The 27,160-nt window shown below is 43.9% G+C and overlaps 1 protein-coding gene across 1 annotated transcript in view; it reads left to right on the top strand.

The window, feature by feature from the left end:
• Positions 1 to 27,160, top strand: part of MYH9 (myosin heavy chain 9) — a 240,108-nt gene that overhangs the window by 181,340 nt on the left and 31,608 nt on the right. Inside the window, exons 22-28 of the mRNA XM_077278728.1 lie at positions 11,305 to 11,428; positions 11,975 to 12,146; positions 15,205 to 15,417; positions 15,507 to 15,651; positions 23,765 to 23,971; positions 26,385 to 26,489; positions 26,759 to 26,911. Of these exons, the coding sequence (XP_077134843.1) occupies positions 11,305 to 11,428; positions 11,975 to 12,146; positions 15,205 to 15,417; positions 15,507 to 15,651; positions 23,765 to 23,971; positions 26,385 to 26,489; positions 26,759 to 26,911 (1,119 nt within the window). The remainder of the gene's footprint in view (positions 1 to 11,304; positions 11,429 to 11,974; positions 12,147 to 15,204; positions 15,418 to 15,506; positions 15,652 to 23,764; positions 23,972 to 26,384; positions 26,490 to 26,758; positions 26,912 to 27,160) is intronic.

The raw sequence follows: 27,160 nt of genomic DNA, 5'->3' as shown, positions 1-27,160 counted from the left end.
CACACCGATTCAGCAATGTCAGCGGGGCCTCAACGACCAAAAAAAGGTCCAGGCCATTCCGACACGACCAGCGATCTCGCAGCAGGGGCCGGGTCGCTGGTACGTGTCACACATAGCGAGATCGCTATGGAGGTTGCTGTTGCGTCACAAAACTTGTGACTCAGCAGCGATCTCGCTAGCGATCTCGCTATGTGAGACGGGGCCTTTACTACAGAAAATGCTTTCATTATCTGCCTGACCCTGCTTCCTTCACTCACTGTCCTCTTAAATGAAACTGATAACTCGCTGCCCAGATCAGAGCTCAGATTATAACTGCAACCCATAGAATTCAGTTGAGGATGACAGAAGGGAAGTACTGTAGCCTTCAAAGTTTCCTCACCCCAGCGCTGGAGAAGTCATTTTCTGTGGTAATAGAGCTAAGTATTTTTTGTTGTGGTGTGTTTTTGTTTTTTTGTTTTTTTTAAAATATATGAAGAGTTGAATTACAATTAAATGTGCATGTTAACAATCGTACACGGGGAGGACTCACCTGAATGCTGTTCCTTACTATGCGGACTTCCAGCAGAACACCAGTCTCTGCATGTGTGGTGGAGGATTGGCTAAGAACTGTATTTTCAGAAAGATTCTCTCAAGTAACCAGCATGCCCCTCATCGCCATTGCATTCAGTTACCCTTGTTCTGACAGAAGACTTGCTGCTACTTCTGAAGCCTGTGCATGTGTATGGAACCGGCTGTATTATACAGCCACCTCCTGCCATTTAGAGCAGTAACTAGCACTAGCTCTGATTGCTGCTGTTTAAGCATTTAAATACCATTATCAAGCTACAGTAGATGTTTAATGGTTTACATATGGCTTGCATTCCCAAGATCACAACATAGTAGCTGGTTAGCTACTAAAAAGACCTATTGGCATCTTGATGCTCCCATGAAACTATATATTGCAGGACAAAGTACAAGCAATTGAATAACAGGATCAAGTCCCTTTGAGGATCTAAAAAATGTTTAAAATGAGATGTTTCATCTCTAAATTGCCCCCTTTACCAAATTCTAGGAGGCAATCAAAACCTATGTATCCCCCCAAAAAAAACGCTAAAAACCTCTCGCAGCACAAACAAACACGCAAACAGGTCCTTCCTCAGGAAAGTTGTCTCAGAAAATGGTGACACTTATAAACAACCATATTGTATTGCCGCAGTTGTACTGACCTGAAGAATCTTGTTTCCAGGTCATTTTTTGAGTCCCTCACCTCACCCCCTATAGAAATTAAAATTGGGGGAAAAATTCTATAATCTCTTCACTTTGAAAACAAGCCCTTAGACATCTATGGAGATGGGAAAGCAAGCACACACGCCCAAATCATCTGGTTGTGAAGGTATTAACCTCTTTCTGACATATGACGTACTATCCCGTCGAGGTGGGGTGGGCCCGTATGACCACCGACGGGATAGTATGTCACATGCGATCGGCTGCGCTCACGGGGGGAGTGCGGCCGGGTGTCAGCTAGCTATCGCAGCTGACATCCGGCACTATGTGCCAAAAGCGGTCACGGACCGCTCCTGGCACATTAACCCCCAGAACACCACAATCAAACATGATCGCAGTGTTCCGGTGGTATAGGGAAGCATCGCGCAGGGAGGGGGCTCCCTGCGTGCTGCCCTGAGACCCCCGGAGCAACGCGATGTGCTCGCTTTGCTCCGTGGGTCTCCTACCTCCTTCTCCCTGCAGGCCCCGGATCCAAAATAGCCACGGGGCTGCTTCCGGGTCCTGCAGGGAGGTGGCTTACCAGCTCAGAGCAGGCGCTGGTAAGCCTGCAGCGCTGCCTGTCAAATCGCTGATCTGACACAGCGATCTGACCCTATAACATGATGCCCCCCTGGGGCTATGTTATAGTGTAAAACAAAAAAAGGGAATTAGACCTACCGGTAATTCGGTTTCCAGGTAGTCCCTCAGGACAGCACAATGGAGGATGTCCTTCCTTTGACCTATAGCGGGACAGGATCATAGAGAGGTTAAAAGGACCCTCCCACCTCCACCCTCCAGTGTTTTTTCAAAGTACCACAGAAGGATGGAAATAAATGGTCTAAACATGCCCTTACAAACACGTGTGTTATAATCCATTTAACGGCTTCATCTTACTTTTGAGCCATGGTGACTCAAAGGACGAACGATCTGCCGGTAGATTAATCCTGTACAAGCCTAAAAAGAGAAACATAAGGGAGGGAACTAAGGGTGCTGTCCTGAGGGACTACCTGGAAACCGAATTACCGGTAGGTCTAATTCCCTTTTTCCATTACGTCCCTCAGGACAGCACAATGGAGAATACCAAAGAAACTCCCCCAGGATGGGTTCAGAAGCCCAGGAATCAAAGTCCCAGGCTAAAACCAGACTAGATGTATACATGATATGAAAGATCAGAAAAACCATAGATATCTAAAGAGATCCGCAAAGAAAATCACCGTAGTGAGTGTCTGATATACATCTATAATGGCCAATTTCAGTATGAATGTGGTAAACGAAGTAAGCATCAGAAACAGAGAGGGAAATTCACCCATTGTACTCCAATACCAATAATGAACCACAGCAAGTTATTTATTGTGATAGATACTTATAGACCTCACCGCCCCAGAATATGGTTAGAGAACCTTACTGCCCAGCAAAATATGGTGAAAGTCACAGCCACCACACAATGAGGACTCTACCGACCAATAATAACCTGCATGTGCTTATAACAGGACTGTTCCTTCATCAGACCTTCTGGGCTCAGGTTAAGCCTTGGTTACAGACCAGCTTACCGTACCACAAGGAGACCTGCAGGACAGAGATCCTGGACTGCGGAAAGATCAAACCAATAACAGTTAGTACATGGATAATGGCACAGCATTGAGATGTACGCACATTACTCATCCAGGAGATCACGTCTATTCCAAATCCTTAGATGTCTAATCCCAAGTAAGGGTTGGATATTATTGAAACTAAGGGATACACCATCCGGCAGGTAATATCTCCTGCCATTACCAATGTCGGGCTTCTCATTAGAAGCGCTGAAAGAGAAACGTGGATCATCACTCCTGTTTTCCCTGATGTTAGACACAGGGAGTCCGGACTCTGAATCAATAAATGTGGTGGTGCTATTAAAAATCTTCCGACACTTGAAATTATTCGAAACTGCATTTATACGAGTCATTAGTCCAGACATTATAAGTATGTCGACTATTTGTCCATATATGCATATTACGCTCATACATATCCCAAGAGGCAATCTTCTCAGGAATCTTTATACACCCAGACTGCCATAGTGGGAGTAACCATATTCCATGGCTACAGAAAAAGTAGGTCTCTTCCCCATTACGGAGGGAGATTATCTACTGTGAGGCAGTGGGACTATGGGGTCTTAACAGTAAGAGCCCTGGATCCAGTTTCATTTATCTTAGGAGCTGTGACTGCTGTAAGAGCCGCGAGTATGAGATCCTCTGCCACACGACAGTACTGCTACTTCACCACAAGGTACAGAAGGCAGTGCTGATGTCCCTGGCAAACATAACGCAACAGACTTATGGGACAAGAATCTGTCTGATTGCCGAATGTAGAGTTTGGGAAGGATCAATAATAACAACAATAAACTTTATATAAAGTCAACATATTCCGCAGCGCTTTACAGCTTGACAGTTTCAAACGCAACAGTCATAAGTAACAACCATAATAATTAAAGCAAAATAAGACGACCCTGCTCGTGAGAGTTCAATCTACAATGAGGCGGGGAAGATACAATGTACAAGTATTAACAATGTTGTATAACCATGATGGCACAGCCATCTTTAGGGGGTGGGGGATAGATGGAGACAGTGAATGGGCTACACACACACACACAAACACAAAATGACTGATTAGGGAACGTGATAGGCCGCTCTGAACAAATGTGTTTTGAGGGAGTGCCCAAAACTATGCAAATTGTAGATGGTCCTAATATTTTAGGGCAAATCATTCCAAGGAGGAAGGAATCCTTCCTTTCAACTCGTGGGATTTTTCCCATTCCCAGGACAGTAGTATGTCCTTTTATAGGATTATAGGATGTACCAAAATGACATATGTCATCTTTTAAAGCTAATTATGTAATAGACTTGCCTTTAGCACTCAAGGTAGAATCTACCTGACAGATCTGTTCCAAACAGAAGAAATGCAAATTCTACTAAGACAATTCAAGCATATCTGTTTGCTTGACTAAGCCCTGTTGTAAAGAATGAAGTGACAGAAGCTGGATCTGGGTCCAAAAACACAAGGACTCCATATCCAGAGTTGCGGCCCAAGACAAAATGTGAAGTGGTAGGCCGATGATACAATGTGCAGCCACACAAGGCACAAGACAGAAGGTCTAACACAGTGGTTCACCGCCAGAGGCGAAAAAAGCACCAAGCCTGACACACTAATGATACCCCCTGAGGCACAGGGCACCAAAACCCTATGATGCAAAATGATGCATATAGGAACTATGAAGCAATATAATGCAATATGATGTCCAAAGGCACTATTAAGTAATCTGATTCAATACGATGCAATATGATGCAAAGTCACTATGAAGCGCTATAATGCATATAGCAACTATGAAGAAATATGATGCACAAAGGCAATCTGAAGCACTATGATGCATACACGAACAATGAAGCAATATGATGCATATAGGAATAATGAAGCAGTATGATGCATGAAGTAACTATGAAGCACTATGGTGCATATAGGAACAATGAAGCACTATAATGCATATAGGAACTATGAAGCAATATGATGCATGAAGTAACTATAAAGCACAATGGTGCATATAGGAACAATGAAGCAATATGCTGTAATATAATGCACAAAGGCAATATGAAGCACTATGGTGCATATAGGAACAATGAAGCAATATGCTGTAATATAATACACAAAGTCACTATGAAGCGCTATGATGCATATAGGAAACATGAAGCAATATGCTGTAATCTAATGCACAAAGGCAATATGAAGCGCTATGATGCGTATAGGAACCATGAAGCAATATGCTGTAATATAATGCTCAAAGGTAATATGAAGCGCTATGATGCGTATAGGAACCATGAAGCAATATGCTGTAATATAATGCACAAAGGCAATATGCAGTGCTATGATGCGTATAGGAACCATGAAGCAATATGCTGTAATATAATGCACAAAGGCAATATGCAGTGCTATGATGCGTATAGGAACCATGAAGCAGTATGCTGTAATATAATGCACAAAGGCAATATGAAGCGCTATGATGCGTATAGGAACCATGAAGCAATATGCTGTAATCTAATGCACAGAGGCAATATGAAGCGCTATGATGCGTATAGGAACCATGAAGCAATATGCTGTAATCTAATGCACAGAGGCAATATGAAGCGCTATGATGCGTATAGGAACCATGAAGCAATATGCTGTTATATAATGCACAGAGGCAATATGAAGCGCTATGATGCGTATAGGAACCATGAAGCAATATGCTGTAATATAATGCACAAAGGCATTATGAAGCGCTATGATGTGTATAGGAACCATGAAGCAATATGCTGTAATCTAATACACAGAGGCAATATGAAGCGTTATGATGCATATAGGAACCATGAAGCAATATGATACACAAAGGCAATATGAGCACTATGATGCATATAGGAACAGAGATGCAATATATGATGCAGAAAGGCAATATGAAGCACTCTGATGCATAAAGGAACCATGAAGCAATATGATGCAATATGATACACGAAGTAACTATGAAGCGCTATGATGCATATAGGAACTATAAAGCAATATGATGCCGTATGATAACCCAGAGGCACTCAATATGTTGCATAGATGTACTATGATTCAGTATCATGCAGAGACCCTCCATATGATGCATAAAAGCAGTATGATGCAGTATTATGCACGGAGGCACTTGATATGATGCACAGAAAGACTAGGCCATGCTTGAAGGTGCCAAACAAGAGACCAGGCCTACACTTTTAAGCAAAAGAGCAATCTATCAGAGGTCCAGATAAATCTCCACTCTGAACAGTACCTCTCATTTGTCAGACTGACTCCACCCGAAGGAGCTAATTAATGAGCCGCAGCTGGAGGGCAGACTTCATGAAGACAATGTGCTGAATAAACACCTGGTGTCCTCCTACGGACGGAGTAGTTAAGTTGCAAAGAAAAGTGAAACACTTGTTTATTGAACCAAAAAATGGAAAGCATGCTTCCAAAAAGTCACTCTGAAGCCCAATCATAAGGCTCTGTGCAGACAAGACCTCCAACTAACTGAAGTCCAGTCATGAGATGTAGCCTGGACATATGGCCCCACCATAGCCTAGAGGTCCAAGGCCTAGCTGCAAATGGGTTCCAGGTACAGCTTTGACACAAAGGCATGAGACTAGTCAGCCCAGAGGCCCAGGCCATCAATGCAACATTTAAACCATGCACTCATCTGTGCTGGCTCCATACCTGCTAGAAGACAGGGGGAGCTGGTAACGCCGAAAGCCTACCGTGGAAGGAAGCGGCGTCCCCATTACTCTTCTCCTGTGCCCCCTTCCGTGTTCCATCGTGGAACGCACGCCAAACCTGTGTGCCGGCGCTCCTCTCTGGCATCACTGTAAGCACCACGGCCTTCTCCACCACACGACTTTCGGACATAGAGGTGTTTTGCCGGTTGGCGTCCGAGCAGAGAGCCCCCCACCGGGAGGAAGCTGCTCTACCCAGGAGCCCGTCCGCTCGACTGGTCTCTGGGGCTGAGGGACTCCCCACCGGGGAGTTTCCACCCTGGGCTACTTGACAGGGGGAAGGATTGGACCAGCCGCACGATCCCCCTGAGCCCATTGCACAGGCTGACTGTTGGCTGAGGAACCTCTCAAAGAGGAGTCGGCCACGGTCCACTTGACAGGGGTGAGAGAATCCACAGGCTATCTTCGCTCTAGGAGCAACCTCTCATACAACCGTCCCCTGTAGGGACAGGAAAAACACTGGAGGGTGGAGGTGGGAGGGTCCTTTTAACCTCTCTATGATCCTGTCCCGCTATAGGTCAAAGGAAGGACATCCTCCATTGTGCTGTCCTGAGGGACGTAATGGAAAAAAATGTTCAGATGTGTAAAAAAAAAAAAAAATAAATAAAATTAAAAAAAACACCATTGTTCCCATAAATTTCTTTATCTAATTAAAAAAAAGAAAAAACAAAAGTACACATTTAGTATCGCCGCGTCCGTAACGACCCGACCTATAAAACTGTCCCACTAGTTAATCCCTTCAATGAACACCGTAAAAAAAAGTGGCAAAAAACGCTTTATCATACCGCCAAACAGAAAGCGGAATAACACGCGATCAAAAAGACGGATATAAATGGCCATGGTACCGCTGAAAACCATCTCGTCCTGCAAAAAACGAGCCACCATACAGCATCATCAGAGGAAAAAATATAAACAGTTAGTCCTCAGAATAAAACGATGCAAAAATAATTATTTTTATATAAAACAGTTTTTATTGTATAAAAGTGCCAAAACATTAAAAAAATTATATAAATGAGGTATCGCTGTAATCGTACTATCCCGAAGAATAAAACTGCAACTCCTATATCAATTTTGCAGAACGGTATAAACTAGGGTTAGGGGTGTGTTGGAGATAGGGGTGTGGTGGGGATTAGGGTTAGGTGCGTGTTTGGGTTAGGGGTGTGGTTGGGGTTATGGTAGGGATTAATGTTAGGGCTTGTTTCCATTTGCGAGAAACACGTCCGTGTCTCGCATGTGGAAACCAAGCTCTGGCGCCGACACTTTAAAGCGGAGCGTGCAGCTCCATGTGTTCCTATGCGGCCGCACGCTCCGCTCTGGAGTGCCGGCGCCACAGCTTCGTTTCCACATGCGAGACACGGACGTGTTTCTCGCAAGTGGAAACAAGCCCTTAGAGGTGTGTTGGATTTAGGGGTATGGTTAGGGTTGGGATTAGACTTAGGGGTGTGTTTGGGTTAGGGTTTCAGTTAGAATTGAAGGTTTCCACTATTTTAGCACATCAGGGGCTCTCCAAACGCGACATGGCGTCCGATCTCAATTCCAGCCAATTCTGCGTTGAAAAAGTAAAACGGTGCTCCTTCCCTTCCGAGCTCTCCCATGCGCCCAAACAGGGGTTTACCCCAACATATGGGGTATCAGCGTATTCAGGACAAATTGGACAACTTTTGGGGTCCAATTTCTCCTGTTACCCTTGGGAAAATACAAAACTGGGGGCTAAAAAATAATTTTTGTGGGAAAAGAGATTTTTTATTTTCACGGCTCTGCGTTATAAACTGTAGTGAAACACTTGGGGGTTCAAAGCTCTCAGAACACATCTAGATAAGTTCCTTGGGGGGTCCAGTTTCCAATATAGGGTCATTTGTGGGGGTTTCTACTGTTTAGGTACATTAGGGGCTGTGCAAACGCAATGTGACGCCTGCAGACCATTCCATTTAAGTCTGCATTCCAAATGGCGCTCCTTCCCTTCCGAGCTCTGCCATGCACCCAAACGGTGGTTCCCCCCCCCACATATGGGGTATCAGCGTACTCGGGACAAATTGGACATCACCTTTTTGGGTCCAATTTCTCCTGTTACCCCTGGGAAAATAAAAAATTGGAGGCTAAAAGATCATTTTTGTGAAAAAAATGATCTTTTAATTTTTACGTCTCTGCATTATAATCTTCTGTGAAGCACTTGGTGGGTCAAAGTGCTCACCACACATCTAGATAAGTTCCTTAGGGGGTCTACTTTCCAAATGGTGTCACGTGTGGGGGGCCTATGTTTAGGCACATCAGGGGTTCTCAAAGCGCAACATGGCATCCCATCTCAATTCCTGTCAATTTTGCATTGAAAAGTCAAACTGCGCTCCTTCCCTTCCAAGCTCTGCCATGCACCCAAACAGTGGTTTACCCCCACATATGGGGTATCTGCGTACTCAGGACAAATTGTACAACAACTTTTGGAGTCCATTTTTTCCTGTTACCCTTTGTAGAATAAAACAAATTGGAGCTGAAGTAAATTTTTTGTGAAAGTTAATGTTCATTTTAATTTAAACATTCCAGAAATTCCTGTGAAACACCTGAAGGGTTAAAGCTGAGTCACACAACGATATCGTTGGTGACGTAGCAACGATCCCGCTAACGATCTCGTTTTTTGTGACAGCGACCAACAATCAGGCCCCTGCTGGGAGATCGTTGGTCGATGGGAATGATCAGGACCTTTTTTTGGTCGCTGATCACCCGCTGTCATCGCTGGATCAGCATGTGTGACGCCGATCCAGCCATGTGTTCACTTGTAACCAGGGTAAATATCGGGTTACTAAGCGCAGGGCCGTGCTTAGTAACCCGATATTTACCCTGGTTACCATTGTAAAAGTTTTAAAAAAAAAACACTACATACTCACCTTCTGATGTCTGTCACGTCCCCCAGCGTCCACAGGGTTAAAACTGCTTTCGGCAAAAGTGCTGCTAATATGCACGCGCAGCTGCCGAGAGCTTCCCTGCACTGACTGTCAGCGCCGGCCGTAAAGCAAAGCACAGCGGTGACGTCACTGCTGTTACTGCCGGTGCTGACACATTCAGTGCACGCCGGTGCATGTAGTGTTTTGGGTTTTTTTTACTTTTACAATGGTAACCAGGGTAAATATTGGGTTACTACGCGCGGCCCTGCACTTAGTAACCCGATGTTTACCCTGGTTACCCGGGGACTTCGGCATCGTTGAAGACAGTTTCAACGATGTCGAAGTCGTTTCCCTGATCGTTGGTCGCTGGAGAGAGCTGTCTGTGTGACAGCTCCCCAGCGACCACACGACTTACCAACGATCACGGCCAGGTCGTATCGCTGGTCGTGATCGTTGGTAAGTCGTTTAGTGTAACGGTACCTTTAATAAACTTCTTGAATGTGGTTTTGAGCACCTTGAGGGGTGCAGTTTTTAGAATGGTGTCACACTTGGTTATTTTCTATCATATAGACCCCTCAAAATGACTTCAAATGTGATGTGGTCCCTTTAAAAAAAAAATAAAAATGGTGGTGTAAAAACGAGAAATTGCTGGTCAACTTTTAACCCTTATAACTCCCTAACAAAAAAAATTTTTGGTTCCAAAATTATGCTGATGTAAAGTAGACATGTGGGAAATGTTACCTATTAAGTATTTTATGTGACATATCTCTGTGATTTAAGGGCATAAAAATTCAAAGTTGGAAAATTGCAAAATTTTCTAAATTTTCGCCAAATTTGTTTTTTTTTTCACAAATAAACACAAATAATATCAAAGAAGTTTTACCACTATCATGAAGTACAATATGTCACGAGAAAACATTGTCAGAATCACCGGGATCCGTTGAAGCGTTCCAGAGTTATAACCTCATAAAGGGACAGTGGTCAGAATTGTAAAAATTGGCCCGGTCATTAACGTGCAAACCACCCTTGGGGTTAAAGGGGTTAACAGCATAGGTACGGTAATACAAAGAACTTCAGCACTCAAAACAAGCGTTTATTTGTTTAGCTTTATATAGGAGACAAAAAATACTGAATAGAAAAAAGACTCAACCCTTACGGATACAATTCTCTGATGCTGAAAAAAAACAAAAAATAAGAAACAAAAAAATGATCCTTTGGAAGACAGATAATAATCAATACGACGTTTCGGCTTAGCTCAGCCTTTTTGAAGTATATATCTGAATATTGAAGGATCAGTATAAGCTGGTATCCAGTAATGTCAAGAAAAAGTGCTCTGTGTACAATACACCCCGAAGGGAAGGGAGCTAGGGGAAAGCTGCCTTAACCATGTAGCCACGCTGACATCCACTGGTGATAATGCTTGTCAGCTTTTTTTTTTTCTTCAGCATCAGAGAATTGTATCCGTAAGGGGAGTCTTTCTTTCATTTTTTTTATTTTTCTGTTCAGTTTTTTTTGCCTCCTTTATAATGTTAAACATATACATGCTTGTTTTGAATGCTGAAGTTTTTTTGTATTTTCTATTAGATTTTCTTCTGAGCACCAACAGTCGTTCAGTGAGCACCCCTTTGTTCTTTATATTAAAAGCATAGGTGCTAGTAAATAGGCAGAGAATGGCGATGATGCTTGGTGAAGCTTACAGCCCTTTCATCTGAAAGATTCTCTACTACAATGGAAACACAAAAACGTAAAATTGGCACGTATTGACCAATGAAGTTGACATGTTGTTTGGGTCATTCTTTATCCTTCGTGTTTTCTAAGTAAATGCGTTTTAGGTCATATGTATGCAAATCTAATCCATGCTTCCCGTAATTTATACAATTTTGTTTTTTTGTTTAAAGGAGAAAAAACTTCTTGAGGATCGAATTGCTGAATTTTCTACCAATCTAACTGAGGAAGAAGAAAAGTCAAAGAGCCTTGCCAAACTGAAAAACAAGCATGAAACCATGATCTCTGACTTGGAAGGTAATAACAAAGGGTAAAGGTTTTGTGGGTTTTTTTGTTGTTTTTTTCCCTACAATGTAACAAGATCTCTAATCTTGCAAGTCTGACATTTGTGAGGAATGGCTTCTTTTATACTAGCTTTGTATGGCTTCAGTGTCAGTTTCTTTTATTTTTTGCTTTTACTTTCCCTTCTTCCGAAAACCATAATTTATTTTTCTGTTAAACAAAGCTATACAGGGCGTTGTTTTCTGCTGGATGAGTTGTAGTTCAATTACAGCATTCATTGTCCAATATGGCAGAGGATGGCCTCCTGAAGCTCCACTGCTTTGACCTGAATTGTTCAGGAGGATACCGGCCAGAAAGATAGATTATACCTTTTGGTTACAGAAATTACCAATATCAGCAGTTGCATAATTCTTACGTTTAGTTATCACTTTTTTTTTTTCTTTTAAATAGTAGGCAGGGTAAGTGTGGAACATACACATTTAGCAGATGCCGTTATTGGTATAAAATCTCTTTTGATTGGATATGTATAATGTTGGTCTTCCTTTTGATAAATGTTCTCAGAGCGTTTGCGTCGTGAGGAGAAGCAACGCCAGGAGCTAGAGAAGACTCGTCGCAAGTTAGAGGGAGATTCTACAGACTTACACGATCAAATTGCAGAGCTACAAGCACAAATAGCAGAATTGAAAATGCAGCTAGCAAAAAAGGAGGAAGAATTACATGCTGCCCTTGCAAGGTTAGCTGTACATGGTGTATTTATTTATAATAATAATAATTGTTGTTGTTACTCCTAAGATGCCACCCTCTCCCCCAGGCAGAATCCTAACTCCAATTAGAGGCACTATTTGACTCTGAGAACAAATATTTGTTGAATAGTTTGCGGACACCATATACAGAGCCTCTAAATGTACCGTCACTCAGCGACGCTGCAGCGATATAGACAACGAGCCGATCGCTGCAGCGTCGCTGTTTAGGTCGCTGTAGAGATGTCAAACACAGCAGCTCCAGAACGATGCAGGAGCGATCCTGTGACATAGCGGTGACTCCTTTATCGTTCTCACAGGTCGTTAGCTCCATGTAAAACATTGCTGGCATCGTTGCTTTTGCTGTCAAACACGACGAGACACGCTGATCTGACGACCAAATAAAGTTCTTGACTTCTAGCTCTGACCAGCGATATCACAGTGGGATCCAGATCGCTGCTGCATGTCAAACACAACGAGATCGCTATCCAGGACGCTGCAACGTCACGGATCGTTGTCGTTCTCGTTGTAAAGTTGCTCAGTGTGAAGGTACCTTAAGTGCCAGAAGAGCGCAGATTTCCCCTCTCAAGTGACCCCCATTTTGGAAATTACACTCCCCTGGGAGTTTTTCTACAGGTGTAATGATTATTTTGACTTCATGGGTGCTATCCAGAAACAATCAGCAATAAATGTTGCTGAGTGCTAATTGTAAATCTGCTATTGTAATGCCCATTTCATGGTTCAGGAGACACAAGCACTGTAAATTTAAAGGGAACCTGTCACCCCAAAAATCGAAGGTGAGCTAAGCACACCGGCATCAGGGGCTTATCTACAGCATTCTGTAATGCCGTAGATAAGCCCCCGATGTAACCTGAAAGATGAGAAAGAGGTTAGATTATACTCACCTAAGGGCGGTGCTGGTTCTGTTTAGGTCCGATGGGAGTTGCGGTCCTGTCCGGGGCCTCCCATCTTCATAGGATGATTTCCTTTTCTTGTCTTCACGCTGCGGCTTCAGGGCAGGAATACTTTGTCTGCCCTGTTGAGAGCAAAGTACTGCAGTGCTCAGGCGCCGGGAGAGGGTCAGAGAGGCCCGGCGCCTGCGCACTGCAGTACTTTGCTCTGCAGCGGTGTTTCCATCTAAAGCTCCAAACTACATGATTCAGATGAAACACCTAAGATCTCATCTCCCGAGATCTCCATCTGCGCTTGCGCTGCCCCCCCGGCGGACATTTTCCCGGAGTCCACCGCACAGGAAACCATGAACTGCTGGTGGCTCTGGCCTTTCACAAAATGTTGGCCAGGCACCCCTGCAGCACCGGCGGGCAACCCCTCATCCCAGCCTGCACCAATGATACCGGTAAGGTATATCCGCGTTATAAGACTCACCCCCATTTTCCCCCCAAATTTTGGGGAGAAAGTGCATCTTATAATCCGAAAAATACTGGGTGTGAGACTTTAACTTTTATTATTATGATCACTGGTCAGTGTTGCATTGACAGAATCCTCTGAGGCCATGCTATGAGCATGGGCTAAAAGGCTGCCATAGGTAGCTGACCTGGAGGTGGTCATGACAACCTGAGGTTTGCCATGACAACAAACTGGCCCTCGCAATGATATTCCGAGAGCACTGATCTGACTAAAGAGGGAGCCTCTTAAAGGGAACCTGTCACCCCGTTTTTTCAGTATGAGATAAAAATACTGTTAAATAGGGCCTGAGCTGTGCTTTACAATAGTGTATTTTTTGTCCCCTGATTACCCACCTATGCTGCCGAAATACCTTACCAAAGTCGCCATTTTTGCCTGTCAATCACGCTGGTCTGGTCAAAAGGGCGTGGTGAAATGGCTGTTTCTCCCCCACCTCTTGCTTATCTTCCAGGCGTTGGCGTAGTGTTTTGCGCATGCGCAACTGCCAAATGCACTGCGCAGCGGCAGACAAAGAGCGCGATCTGCGCTATTCACCGGCCTTTCAGTGGCGGCGGCCATTTTCCTGAGGCCGCGCGTGCGCTGATGGAGTGCTCTGCTGCCCGGGGCTTCAGGAAAATGGCCGCGGGATGCCGCACGTGCGCAGATGGAGATCGCGGCGGCCATTTTCCTGAAGCCGAGTTCGCATCTCTGCTTCAGGAAAATGGCCACCGCGATCTCCATCTGCGCACGTGCGGCATCCCGTGGCAATTTTCCTGAAGCCCCGGGCAGCAGAGCACTCCATCTGCGCACGCGCGGCCTCATGAAGATGGCTGCCGCCACGGAAAAGCCGGTGAATAGCTCAGATCACGCTCTTTGTCTGCCGCTGCGCAGTGCATTCGGTAGTTGCGCATGCGCAAAACACTACGCCAACGCCGGGAAGATAAGCAAGAGGTGGGGGAGAAACAGCCATTTCACCACGCTCTTTTGACCAGAGCAGCGTGATTGACAGGCGAAAACGGCGACTTTGGTAAGGTATTTCGGCAGCATAGGTGGGGAATCGGGGGACAAAAAATACACTACTGTAAAGCATAGCTCAGGCCCTATTTAACGGTATTTTTATCTCATACTGAAAAAAACGGGGTGACAGGTTCCCTTTAAGTGTTGGTAGCGATTGTGGCATTTAGGGGGTTAAACTACTGGGGTGGTGTGGGCACCTCTCCTGGCAGGGAAAGCCAATGATTGGCTATCATTATACCAGGCTATGACGTATAGGTACGTCAAAGGTCGGGAAGGGGTTAAAGGGAATGTCACCACGTGACCTGTATGCCCATATTAATAGTTTAGATTGTTCAAATGAGGATACAGGTAGTAAGTCATAGAATGCTGACAAGTCCTACCATATTAATAGTTTACATGGGTCAAATATGGTGACAGATTCCCTTTAAGGTAATTCTAATTCATCTTTCGTGGCCAGCATAAACCATATGGCCATGGGTGCTATTGCATGCAAGTTATTTTGAGTAAAGATACATTAAGATAGTTTGGCAAGAGCATCAACCAGAATTGTCGGAGGCTTTACTAAAAAAAACTTCTGATACTGGTACATTTCTAAAGATGCTAAGTTGTGATGTTGCTTAAAACTTCTAGAGTAGAGGAAGAGTCCGCACAGAAGAATATGGCGCTTAAGAAAATTCGAGAACTTGAATCACAGATAAGTGAGCTACAGGAAGACCTCGAATCGGAGAGAGCTGCTCGCACCAAGGCTGAGAAACAAAAGCGGGATTTAGGAGAAGAACTTGAGGCTCTTAAGACTGAACTCGAAGATACGCTGGACTCCACAGCAGCCCAACAAGAACTCCGGTATGACTGCGGAAAAACATCAGATTGTTCAATTATGCATAGTCTTCACAAATTCACTAATGTTTATTTTATATCACAATATTTCTTAGTTCAAAGCGGGAGCAAGAGGTGACGCAGTTAAAGAAAAGCTTAGATGAAGAAGCCAGAGTACATGAAGCTCAAATCCAGGAGCTCCGACAAAAACATTCCCAAGCTATAGAGGATCTGTCTGAGCAGCTAGAACAGACCAAAAGGGTGAGAACAAAAAACAGACCCAATTGTTTTAAAAATGTGCATTGTTGGTTTGATTTTAATTGTGATTTGCAATTTGCTTTAACGTCTTAAAGATATGTGCCTTATAGATTTGGCGCATATCAGAAGCGGGTGTTTGGAACAGACTTGCGCAACGAGCCTACTCCATACCCAGCAGGTGATAGCTCTGTTACATCCAGGATCTGCTGCTAACAATTGCGGGTGGAGCAGAACTCTGCCTCGATTGCAAAAAATAAACAAAAAATAATTCCAAACTGCACCCTTTCCCCCCCCCCCCCCCCCCCCCATTGAAAATAAAGATATTAAAAAAAAATAAAATACCACATGTGTAACACCACGTTCAGAGAAGTCCGATCTATCAAAATATAAAAACAATTAACCTGATCGGGGTACACCATAAATTTAAAAAAAAAAAAATTTCAAGAATGCAAAAATTTTTCTTTTGGTTGCCACAATTCCACAAAACATGCTGAACAATCAAAAGGTCACATCTATCCCAAAATGGTACTAAAAAAAGTTTCCCTGCAAAAAAACAAGGTATCCTAAAAGTCCATCAGAAGAAAATCAAAATGTTACGGGTCTCAGAAAATGGCGACAACTCCAAAAATGTTGTTTTTTTTTTGTTTGTTTTTTTGATGCAAACTTCAGATTTTTTTTTTTTTTCTCACCATTTAACCCCTTTCTACCATTGGACATACTATTCTGTCCATGTGGGGTGGGCCCTACTTCTCAAGGACGGAATAGTACGTCCAAAGCAATCAACCGCGCTCTCGAGGGGAGTGCGGCCGGGTGTCAGCTGACTATCGCAGCTGACATCCGGCACTATGTGCCAGGAGCGGTCACGGACCGCCCCCGGCACATTAACCCCCGGCACACTGGGATCAAACATGATCGCAGTGTTCCGGCGGTATAGGGAAGCATCGCGCAGGGAGGAGGCTCCCTGCGTGCTTCCCTGAGACCCTCGGAGCAACGCGATTTGATCGCGTTGTTCCGAGGGTCTCTTACCTCATCCTCCCTGCAGGCCCGGATCCAAAATGGCCGCGGGGCTGCATCCGAGTCCTGCAGGGAGGTGGCTTACCAGCGCCTGCTCAGAGCAGATCAGCGATTTGTCACTGTACTGTGATGTCGTCCACAACCCCTACCCCCGGGGAAAGAAAAAGAATAAAAGAAAAAAAAAATTTACATGTGTAAAAACAAAAAAAAAAGAATCCTAAATATATAATGAAACAAAATTGTTCATATAAATATATTCCTTTATCTAAATAAGAAAAAACAATTAAAGTACACATATTTAGTATCGCCGCGTCCGTAACGACCCGACCTATAAAACTGTCCCACTAGTTAACCCCTTCAGTGAACACAGTAAAAAAAAAAAAAACAGGCAAAAAACAACGCTTTGTCATACAGCCGAACAAAAAGTAGAATAACACACGATCAAAAAGACAGATAAAAATAACCATGGTGCCGCTGAAAACTTCATCATGTCCCGCAAAAAATGAGCCGCCATACAGCATCATCAGCGAAAAAATAAAAAAGTTAGTCCTCAGAATAAAGCGATGCAAAAATAATTTTTTTCTATAAAATAGTTTTTATCGTATAAAAGCGCCAAAACATATAAAAAAGTGATATAAATGAGGTATCGCTGTAATTGTACTGACCCGAAGAATAAAACTGCTTAATTCATTTTACCAAACGCAGAACGGTATAAACGCCCCCTCAAAAGAAATTCATAAATAGCTGGGGTTTTTGGTCATTCTGCCTCACAAAAATCGGAATAAAAAGCGATCAAAAAATGTCACGTGCCCGAAAATGTTACCAATAAAAACGTCAACTCGTCCCGCAAAAAACTAGACCTCACATGACTCTGTGGACCAAAATATGGAAAAATTATATCTCTCAAAATGTGGTAACGCAAAAAATATTTTTTGCAATAAAAAGCGTATTTTAGTTTGATGGCTGCCAATCATAAAAATCCGCTAAAAAACCCGCTATAAATAGTAAATCAAGCCCCCCCTTCATCACCCCCTTAGTTGGGAAAATGGAAATAAGTACATTTTCCAGGTCATCCACCTGACAGCACCATGGAGGTTGTCTTCTTATCCACAGTGGGACAGGAAACCACGAGTATAAAAGGACCCTCCCCTTACCAATCATCAGTGTTTTTCCTGTCCCACTTTGGATAGGAACTACGAGGATTCCGGCAGCTCCGTTTGGGGAGTGTGGATCGGGGGGTTTCGGCCCTTATTGCCCTTCCCACTACAAGCCCCGTAAGCCGAAACCCGACACAGGGTCCCTCAGCTCACCCGGTGCAGCGCTGCTCCTGGGATTGCCGGTCGTTTCCTCCTGGAGAGGCTCTCGACCGAGCACGCCGCCGAGCGTTTTCCGGGTCTGCCTTTGGAACAGAGCAGACAGCCTGGAGGCTCACCGCAGCTCTGTCTCACTGGAACGCCGCACGCTGTAGCCCGGCATAGCTCTTCCGGGTCACGGTCGACAGGGGGCGGGGTCGGCGTCTCCATCTCTCTATGGGGAAGATGCAGCACTTCCGGGGCATGCCGGCGAGCGCGAACGCTCCAACGCCAGGAGGACAAGCATATAAGGTAAAGGGAGTAGGTAGACCTCTATCCTGGAATATCCGAGATGGAGGATTCCGCCAGGATAGAGGGTGATAACCAGGCTCACGTAAGTCCCCTTGCAGAGGGCAACTGTTAAATGCCTACCTACCGGGTGTTTCTACCTCCTTCTAAAACAGGGCCACTTCTATTATTATAGGTAGCCTCCACCGCCGCAGCTAAGAAAGGGAGATGTAAGAAGTGCCCTTTATGCTCCGCTATACTAAAGGACACATGGCAGAAACCCCTGTGTGAGCCCTGCACTAACCGCATACTGGGCGAAGAGCAGGCCTCTCTCATGTCTAACATGCGGGCTATTATCAGGGAGGAGGTACAGGCATCAGTCTCCGGCCTAAGGACCCCTCAAACCTCACAACCAGCTAAGAAGAGAATGAGGGATTCGGACTCTACGTCTGAAGGAGCCTTGTCCGATTCAGAGCTGGAGAATGAGGAGTTTAAAGACCCCCCCCCCCCCCCGGGAGGGGGAAAAAATACTTGTTTTCCTCTGCAGACACGGACGAGCTCCTGGGTGCAGTAAGGCACACCATGCAAATTGAAGAGCCGCCACCCTCTTGTTCAATCCAAGATGAAATGTTCGGCGGGTTACGAGCCCAGACCTCAAAAGTCTTTCCTGTCAACGCTCATATTCGTGGAATGATTCTGGAGGAATGGGAGGTGGTGGAAAAACGCCTGATCATTCCAAAAGACTTTAAACTACGCCTCCCTTTTGATCCAGCGGAGGTCAAAGACTGGGAGGATGTCCCTAAAATAGACATTCCCTTAGCCAGAGTCTCCAAAAGAACTGCAATACCCTTTGAGGACTCATCTAACTTAAAGGAGGCTATGGATAGGAAGGCAGACAGTCTCTTAAAACGAGCCTGGGAGAGCTCAGCAGCTGTAATGCGTGCGAACATAGCAGCAACCTCAGTAGCACGGTCTATGCACCTATGGGTGGATGACCTAGCGGACCAGCTTTCTTCTAAAACCCGTAGAGAAACAATATTAAAATCCCTTCCCCTCCTTAAAATGGGTACAGATTTTTTAGCAGACGCATCGGCAGAAACAGTAAGATTTACGGCCAGGAATCAATCCCTATCAAATGCGGCCAGAAGAGCCATCTGGCTCAAGAACTGGTCCGGGGACATACATTCCAAAAATAAGCTTTGCGCCATACCATTTTCAGGGGGAAGAGTATTCGGTCCGGTACTAGATGACATCTTAGAGAAAGCGTCAGATGATAAAAAGGGGTTCCCAGAGGACAAACGCAGAAAGTTTCAGCCCTTTCGGAGATCACGTTTTAATAAAAAAACTGACTATAGGGGGAAAGGGAAACAAGGAAGGTGGAGTTACCCGAAGGGTGGAGAATCTAGAACCAAAAATAAAGAATCCACCTTTTCAGGTTCAACATCGGGTTACCACAGAAAATGACGCCACCAGAGTGGGGAGGGCGTTTAACCAGGTTTTTGGGAGGCTGGCAAAAGATCACTTCAAGCCCATGGGTGTTACAACTAGTTGCTCAGGGTTACAGGATCGAATTCTCTTCTCCTCCTCCACAAAAATTCCTGATCTCCAGCCCCCATCTCTCCGCGACATCTCCCATGTGGGTAGATATTCAGGATCTGCTAAAAACAGCTGCGATTGTCCTGGTACCTCCTCAAGAGTTAGGACAGGGATTTTATTCAAGCCTATTCTCTATAATAAAACCTTCGGGGGAGTCAAGAACTATCATAAATCTCAAACACTTAAATTCTTGGGTAGTGTACAAACGATTCAAAATGGAATCCATAAAATCCACGATTCCCCTCCTGGACAGGGGAGTGGTTATGTGCACTCTAGATTTAAAGAGTGCGTATTACCACGTTCCTATCTGCCTAAACCACCAAAAATATCTGAGGTTTGCAGTAGAAAAAGGAGGAAAAGTCCTTCATTACCAGTTTCGCTGTCTTCCGTTCGGTCTAGCTTCAGCGCCAAGAGTTTTTACGAAGATTATGATAGAGGTAGTAGCCTACCTAAGAAATCGAGATATCTTAGTCATTCCGTATCTGGACGACTTCCTAGTGGTTGCAGACACGGTAAATCAACTCAGGACCGACTGTCAGTTTGTAATCTCCACACTGCAGAATTTGGGGTGGATCATAAACTGGAAAAAATCCGATCTAGTACCCAAACGGAGGATAAAATTCCTCGGAGTCATGTTAGACTCAAACGTCAGAATGTCCTTTCTGCCGGAGGAAAAACTGCAAGGCATAATAAGCAAGATTCATCTTTTCACGAAAAGCAGGGTTTCCATCAGAGACGCCATGAAGATCCTAGGACTGATGACGGCCTGCATACCTTGCGTAAATTGGAGTCAGTTTCACTCCCGACAGCTTCAACAGGTGATTCTCTCATCCTGGGACAGAAGACAGGGATCCTTAGACAAGGTGATACAGCTGCCAAACCAGGTGAAGACCTCGTTGCGTTGGTGGACAGATCCCAAAAACCTCAGGCGGGGAGTGCCCTGGAATCATACTACTAATACTAAGCCGCGCTTAGTAACCCGATATTTTCCCTGGTTACCAGTGTAAATGTAAAAAAAAAAAAAACACTACATACTTACATTCCGGTGTCTGTCGCGTCCCCCGGCGTTCTGCTTCCCTGCACTGTCAGCGCCGGCCGGCCGTAAAGCAAAGCACAGCGGTGACGTCACCGCTCTGCTTTAGGGCCGGCGCTTACAGTGCAGGGAAGCAGAACGCCGGGGAACGCGACAGACACCGGAATGTAAGTATGTAGTGTTTGGGTTTTTTTTACATTTACACTGGTAACCAGGGTAAACATCGGGTTACTAAGTACGGCCCTGCGCTTAGTAACCCGATGTTTACCCTGGTTACCCGGGGACTTCGGCATCGTTGGTCGCTGGAGAGCTGTCTGTGTGACAACTCTCCAGCGACGCTGCAGCGATCGGCATCGTTGTCTAGATCGCTGCAGCGTCGCTAAATGTGACGGTACCTTAACCGTTGAGATTAGGGTTAGGGGTGTGTTTGGATTAGGGTTTCAGTTATAATTGGGGGGTTTCCACTGTTTAGGCACATCAGGGGCTCTCCAAATGCGACATGGCGTCCGATTTCAATTCCAGCCAATTCTGCGTTGAAAAAGTAAAACAGTGCTCCTTCCCTTCCAAGCTCTCCCTTGCGCCCAAACAGGGGTTTACCCCAACATATGGGGTATCAGCATACTCAGGACACATTGAACAACAACTTTTGGTGTCCAATTTCTCTTGTTACCCTTTGGAAAATACAAAACTGGGGGCTAAAAAATAATTTTTGTGGGAAAATTTTTTAATTTTCACGGCTCTGCGTTATAAACTGTAGTGAAACACTTGGGGGTTCAAAGTTCTCACAACACATCTAGATACGTTCCTTGGGGGGTCTAGTTTCCAATATGGGGTCACTTGTTGGTGGTTTCTACTGTTTAGTTACATGAGGGGCTCTGCAAATGCAACATGACGCCTGCAGACCATTCCATCTAAGTCTGCATTTCAAATGGCGCTCCTTCCCTTCCGAGCTCTTCCATGCGCCCAAACGGTGGTTCTCCCCCCACATATTGGGTATCGGCGTACTCAAAACAAATTGGACAACAACTTTTGGGGTTCAATTTTAACTGTTACCCTTGGAAAAATACAAAACTAGGGGCTAAAAAATAATTTTTGTAGAAAAAAAAAAAAGGATTTTTTTATTTTCACGGCTCTGCGTTATAAACTGTAGTGAAATACTTGGGGGTTCAAAGCTCTCACAACACATCTAGATGAGTTTCTTGGGGGGTCTACTTTCCAAAATGGTGTCACTTGTGGGTGGTTTCAATGTTTAGGCACATCAGTGGCTCTCCAAACGCAACATGGCGTCCCATCTCAATTCCAGTCAATTTTGCATTGAAAAGTCAAATGGCGCTCCTTCCCTTCTGAGCTCTGCCATGCGCCCAAACAGTGGTTTACCCCCACATATGGGGTATCAGCGTACTCAGGACAAATTGTACAACTTTTGGGATCCATTTTCTCCTGTTACCCTTGGTAAAATAAAACAGCTGAAGTAAATTTTTTGTGAACAAGTTAAATGTTCATTTTTATTTAAACATTCCAAAAATTCCTGTGAAACACCTGAAGGGTTAATAAACTTCTTGAATGTGGTTTTGAGCACCTTGAGGGGTGCAGTTTTTAGAATGGTGTCACACTTGGGTATTTTCTATCATATAGACCCCTCAAAATGACTTCAAATGTGATGTGGTCCCTAAAAAAAAATAAATAAATAAAAAATGGTGTTGTGAAAATGAGAAATTGCTGGTCAACTTTAAACCCTTAACTCCCTAACAAAAAAATTGATTCCAAAATTGTGCTGATGTAAAGTAGACATGTGGGAAATGTTACTTATTAAGTATTTTGTGTGACATATCTCTGTGATTTAATTGCATAAAAATTCAAAGTTGGAAAATTGCGAAATTTTCAAAATTTTTCACCAAATTTCCGTGTTTTTTCACAAATAAACGCAGGTAATATCAAATAAATTTTACCACTATCATGACAATGTCACGAGAAAACATTGTCAGAATCACCGGGATCCGTTGAAGCGTTCCAGAGTGATAACCTCGTAAAGGGACAGTGGTCAGAATTGTAAAAATTGGCCCGGTCATTGACGTGCAAGCCACCCTTGGGGGTAAAGGGGTTAAAATAATAAATTGGACATGTTTGCAATTCCTGTAATATTGATGAGTAGAATCATATTGCATGGTCATCACCAGAAAATGTACAATGTTAGGCTGTGTGCACACGTTCAGGATTTTTCGCGTTTTTTTCGCTATAAAAACGCATACATACGCATCCCATCAATTATAATGGATTCTGCAATTTTTGTGCACATGATGCATTTTTTTCCGCAAAAAAAACGCATCGCGGTAAACGCATCATGTTCATGAATTTTGCAGATTTTTTGCATTTTTCCCGCTATTTAATGCATTGGGAAGTTCCGGAATCCAACGCACAAAAAACGCATGATAAACACACAAAAAAATGTGGATTTCTTGCAGAAAATGTCCGGTTTTGTTCAGGAAATTTCTGCAAGAAATCCTGACGTGCACATAGCCTTAAGAAAATTACCAAAAAAGTCAGAATTGTGTGGGGTTTTTTTCCACAATTTCACCGTACTTGAAGTTTGTTTCCCGTTTTCGGGTACACTATGTGGTAAAATGAATTGTCATTCAAAAGTACAACTCGTCCTGCAACAAACCAAGCTCTTATGTTTGTGAGCAGTAAAATAAGAGTTATGGCTCTGGGGAGGAAAAAAAATGAACCCTAAAAAACAAAAATGGGCTGCAGAGTGAAGGGATTAAAATGTACTTAACTGTTGCTGCCATGTTTCGTTAAATGGATGGGCAGCCCTAGATTTGGTTAATTTGCATAAACTAAAATTGTTCATCCAATACTGATTGTGTTGTGATATTTAATGCTGTTTTCTTAGGTAAAAGGAAACTTGGAAAAGGCTAAGCAGGCTCTGGACACTGAGCGCAATGAGTTGGCTAATGAGGTAAAGGCACTACTGCAAGGCAAAGGCGACTCTGAACACAAGCGGAAAAAAGTAGAGACTCAACTTCAAGAACTGCAAGTAAAAATCACAGAAGGGGACAGAGTACGGGCAGAGCTGTCTGAGAAGGCAAACAGACTGCAGGTAAGCTGGACTTCCACACAATGCCAGGCATACAGTAAAAAAAAATCCTGAAAACTTGCTGTTCCAGTTCTAAAAGTAAATAACATTTCTTTATCACAGGCTATTATATTTCAATGAAAAGTGCAGACTTTTCATTATCACTTCGTGGACTGTAGGTTACGGACACCGTACACCTCCTCTCTTCCTGAACACCGAACACTCTCCCAGCAACCCCTACGCACGCACACAACTCACTGTGGTCAACGCGTTGGCTTTAACCCCTTCCCGACCTGTGACGCCACGTAGGCGTCATGAAAGTCTGTGCCAATCCGACCTGTGACGCCTATGTGGCGTCATGGAGGGATCGCGTCCCTGCAGATCGGGTGAAAGGGTTAACTCCAATTTCACCCGACCTGCAGGGACAGGGAGAGTGGTACTTTAGCCCAGGGCTACGATAGCTCTGATTGGCTGTTGAAAGTGCAACAGCCAATCAGAGCAATTTGTAATATTTCACCTATGAAAAGTGGTGAAATATTACAATCCAGCCATAGCCGATGCTGCAATATCATCGGCCGTGGCTGGAAACCCTGATCTGCGCCCCCCCCCCCCCCCCGCCACCGATCTCCTCCCCAGTCCTCCGTTCTGTGGTCCGCTCCCCCCGTGCTCCGATCCACTCTTAGGGGTGGGTTAGGGTTAGGGATACGGTTGGGATTAGGGTTAGGGGGGTGTTAGGATTAAGGTTGTGGTTAGGGATGGGATTAGGGTTAGGGGTGTGTTGGGGTTGGGATTAGGATTAGGGTTGTGGTTAGGGTTGGGATTAGGGGTGTGTTGGGGTTAATGTTGGAGTTAGAATTGAGGGGTTTCCACTGTTTAGGCACATCAGGGCTCTCCAAACGCAACATGGCGCCACCATTGATTCCAGCCAATCTTGCGTTCAATCTTGCTCCCTCCCTTCCGAGCCCCGACGTGCACCCAAACAGTGGTTTACCCCCACATATGGGGTACCAGCATACTCAGGACAAACTGGGCAACAACTATTACGGTCCAATTTCTACTGTTACCCTTGTGAAAATAAAAAAATGCTTGCTAAAACATTTTTGAGGAAAGAAAAATTTTTTATTTTCACAGCTCTGCGTTGTAAACTTCTGTGAAGCACTTGGGGGTTCAAAGTGCTTACCACATATCTAGATAAGTTCCTTGGGGGATCTAGTTTCCAAAATGGGGTCACTTGTGGGGGGTTTCTACTGTTTAGTTACATGAGGGGCTCTGCAAATGCAACGTGACGCCCGCAGACCATTCCATCAAAGTCTGCATTCCAAAACGTTACTACTTCCCTTCCGAGCCCCGACGTGTGCCCAAACAGTGGTTCCCCCCCACATATGGGGTATCAGCGTACTCAGGACAAACTGGACAACAACTTTTGGGGTCCAATTTCTCCTGTTACTCTTGTGAAAATAAAAAATTGTGGGCTAAAAAATTAATAAGAAATAATTTCTTTCCTCAAAAATTTTCACGGCTCTGCATTATAAACTTCTGTGAAGCACTTGGGAGTTTAAAGTGGTCACCGCACATCTAGATTAGTTCCATGGGAGGTCTAGTTTCCAAAATGGGGTCACATGTGGGGGAGCTCCAATGTTTAGGCACACAGGGGCTCTCCAAACGCGACATGGTGTCCGCTAAAGACTGGAGCCAATTTTTCATTGAAAAAGTCAAATGGCGCTCCTTCCCTTCCGAGCTCTGTCGTGCGCCCAAACAGTGGTTCCCCCCCACATATGGGGTATCTGCGTACTCAGGACAGATTGTACAATAGCTTCTGGAGTTTTGTAAATTTCGTTTTAAAAACAAGAAATCGCTGGTCAAATTTTAACCCTTAACTTCCTAGCAAAAAAAAAATTGTTTCCAAAATTGTGCTGATGTAGACATGTGGGTAATGTTATTTATTAACTATTTTGTGTCACATAACTCTCTCGTTTAACAGAATAAAAATTCAAAATTTGAAAATTGCAAAATTGTCAATTTTAGCCAAATTTCCATTTTTTTCACAAATAAACGCAAAAATTATAGACCTAAATTTACCACTAACGTGAAGCCCAATATGTCACGAAAATACAATCTCAGAACCGCTGGGATCCGTTGAAGCGTTCCTGAGTTATTACCTCATAAAGGGACACTGGTCAGAATTGGATAAAACGGCAAGGTCATTAAGGTCAAAATAGGCTGGGTCATGAAGGGGTTAAAGCATGTTGCTTAATGCTGTTAGAACATGAGCTCAGACAAAATATCTTCCCTGTAACTTTGACTGTATTTTCTTACTAAATCCTAGTTGCCGTACATGAACATTTTATTTACTAACTGAAAGCTGAATTCTATTCTGTGGCTCTAAACTGTGATATACACCCTTACTTAAGGTGAAATTTATTCTTAAAATTTACAGGTGGAATTGGATAATGTCACAGGGCTTCTTTCTCAAGCAGACAGCAAGTGTATCAAAGTTTCCAAAGACTTTTCTACATTGGAATCTCAACTTCAAGACACTCAGGCATGTAACTTACTTTACAATTCACATTAAATATAAATAATGTAAATGAAATTTGTAGCACAGTATATCATGTATGTCAATGTTGGCGTGGATCTTCTCCTTAATGAACACCTTACGTGAGAGAGGCTCAATATGTAATTTTAGTCTTATTGTCTGGTTTCATGGAAGTTTTCCATGCAGCAGATATAACCTTAGAACAAGCCACTTGGACGCTATACCAATGAAATGAAGACTTATGGCAAGTACCTGTATCGCCTTTGTTTCTTTAGGAACTTTTGCATGAAGAAACTCGTCAGAAGCTTAGCTTTAGTACAAAACTGAAACAAATGGAAGATGAGAAAAATGGTTTCCTTGAGCAACTTGAGGAAGAGGAGGAAGCAAAGAGAAACTTGTCAAAGCAGATTTCAACACTGCAGGCTCAGGTTAGTTATCAGGTGAAACGCTGGGTGTATGTTTCCTCACATCTCTGATGTTTGTGTGAGATATTCTGCTCAGATCAACTAAAGGATATGACTGGTTGTCATTAACAAAAAATCAAAAGTATACCTTTTTGTTTACCTTGCCCATTAGTCTGATTACCTCTACTATTTATCTTGACTATGCCACTGCTGCTGTGAATTTGGCCTTACTGAATAATGTTGTGGAGATTCACTAAAACTCACTTTTGTAGT

This window comes from Ranitomeya variabilis, chromosome 8 (assembly GCF_051348905.1).
Source record: "Ranitomeya variabilis isolate aRanVar5 chromosome 8, aRanVar5.hap1, whole genome shotgun sequence".
Lineage (NCBI taxonomy): Eukaryota > Metazoa > Chordata > Amphibia > Anura > Dendrobatidae > Ranitomeya > Ranitomeya variabilis.
This window is presented reverse-complemented; position numbering and strand designations above follow the sequence as displayed.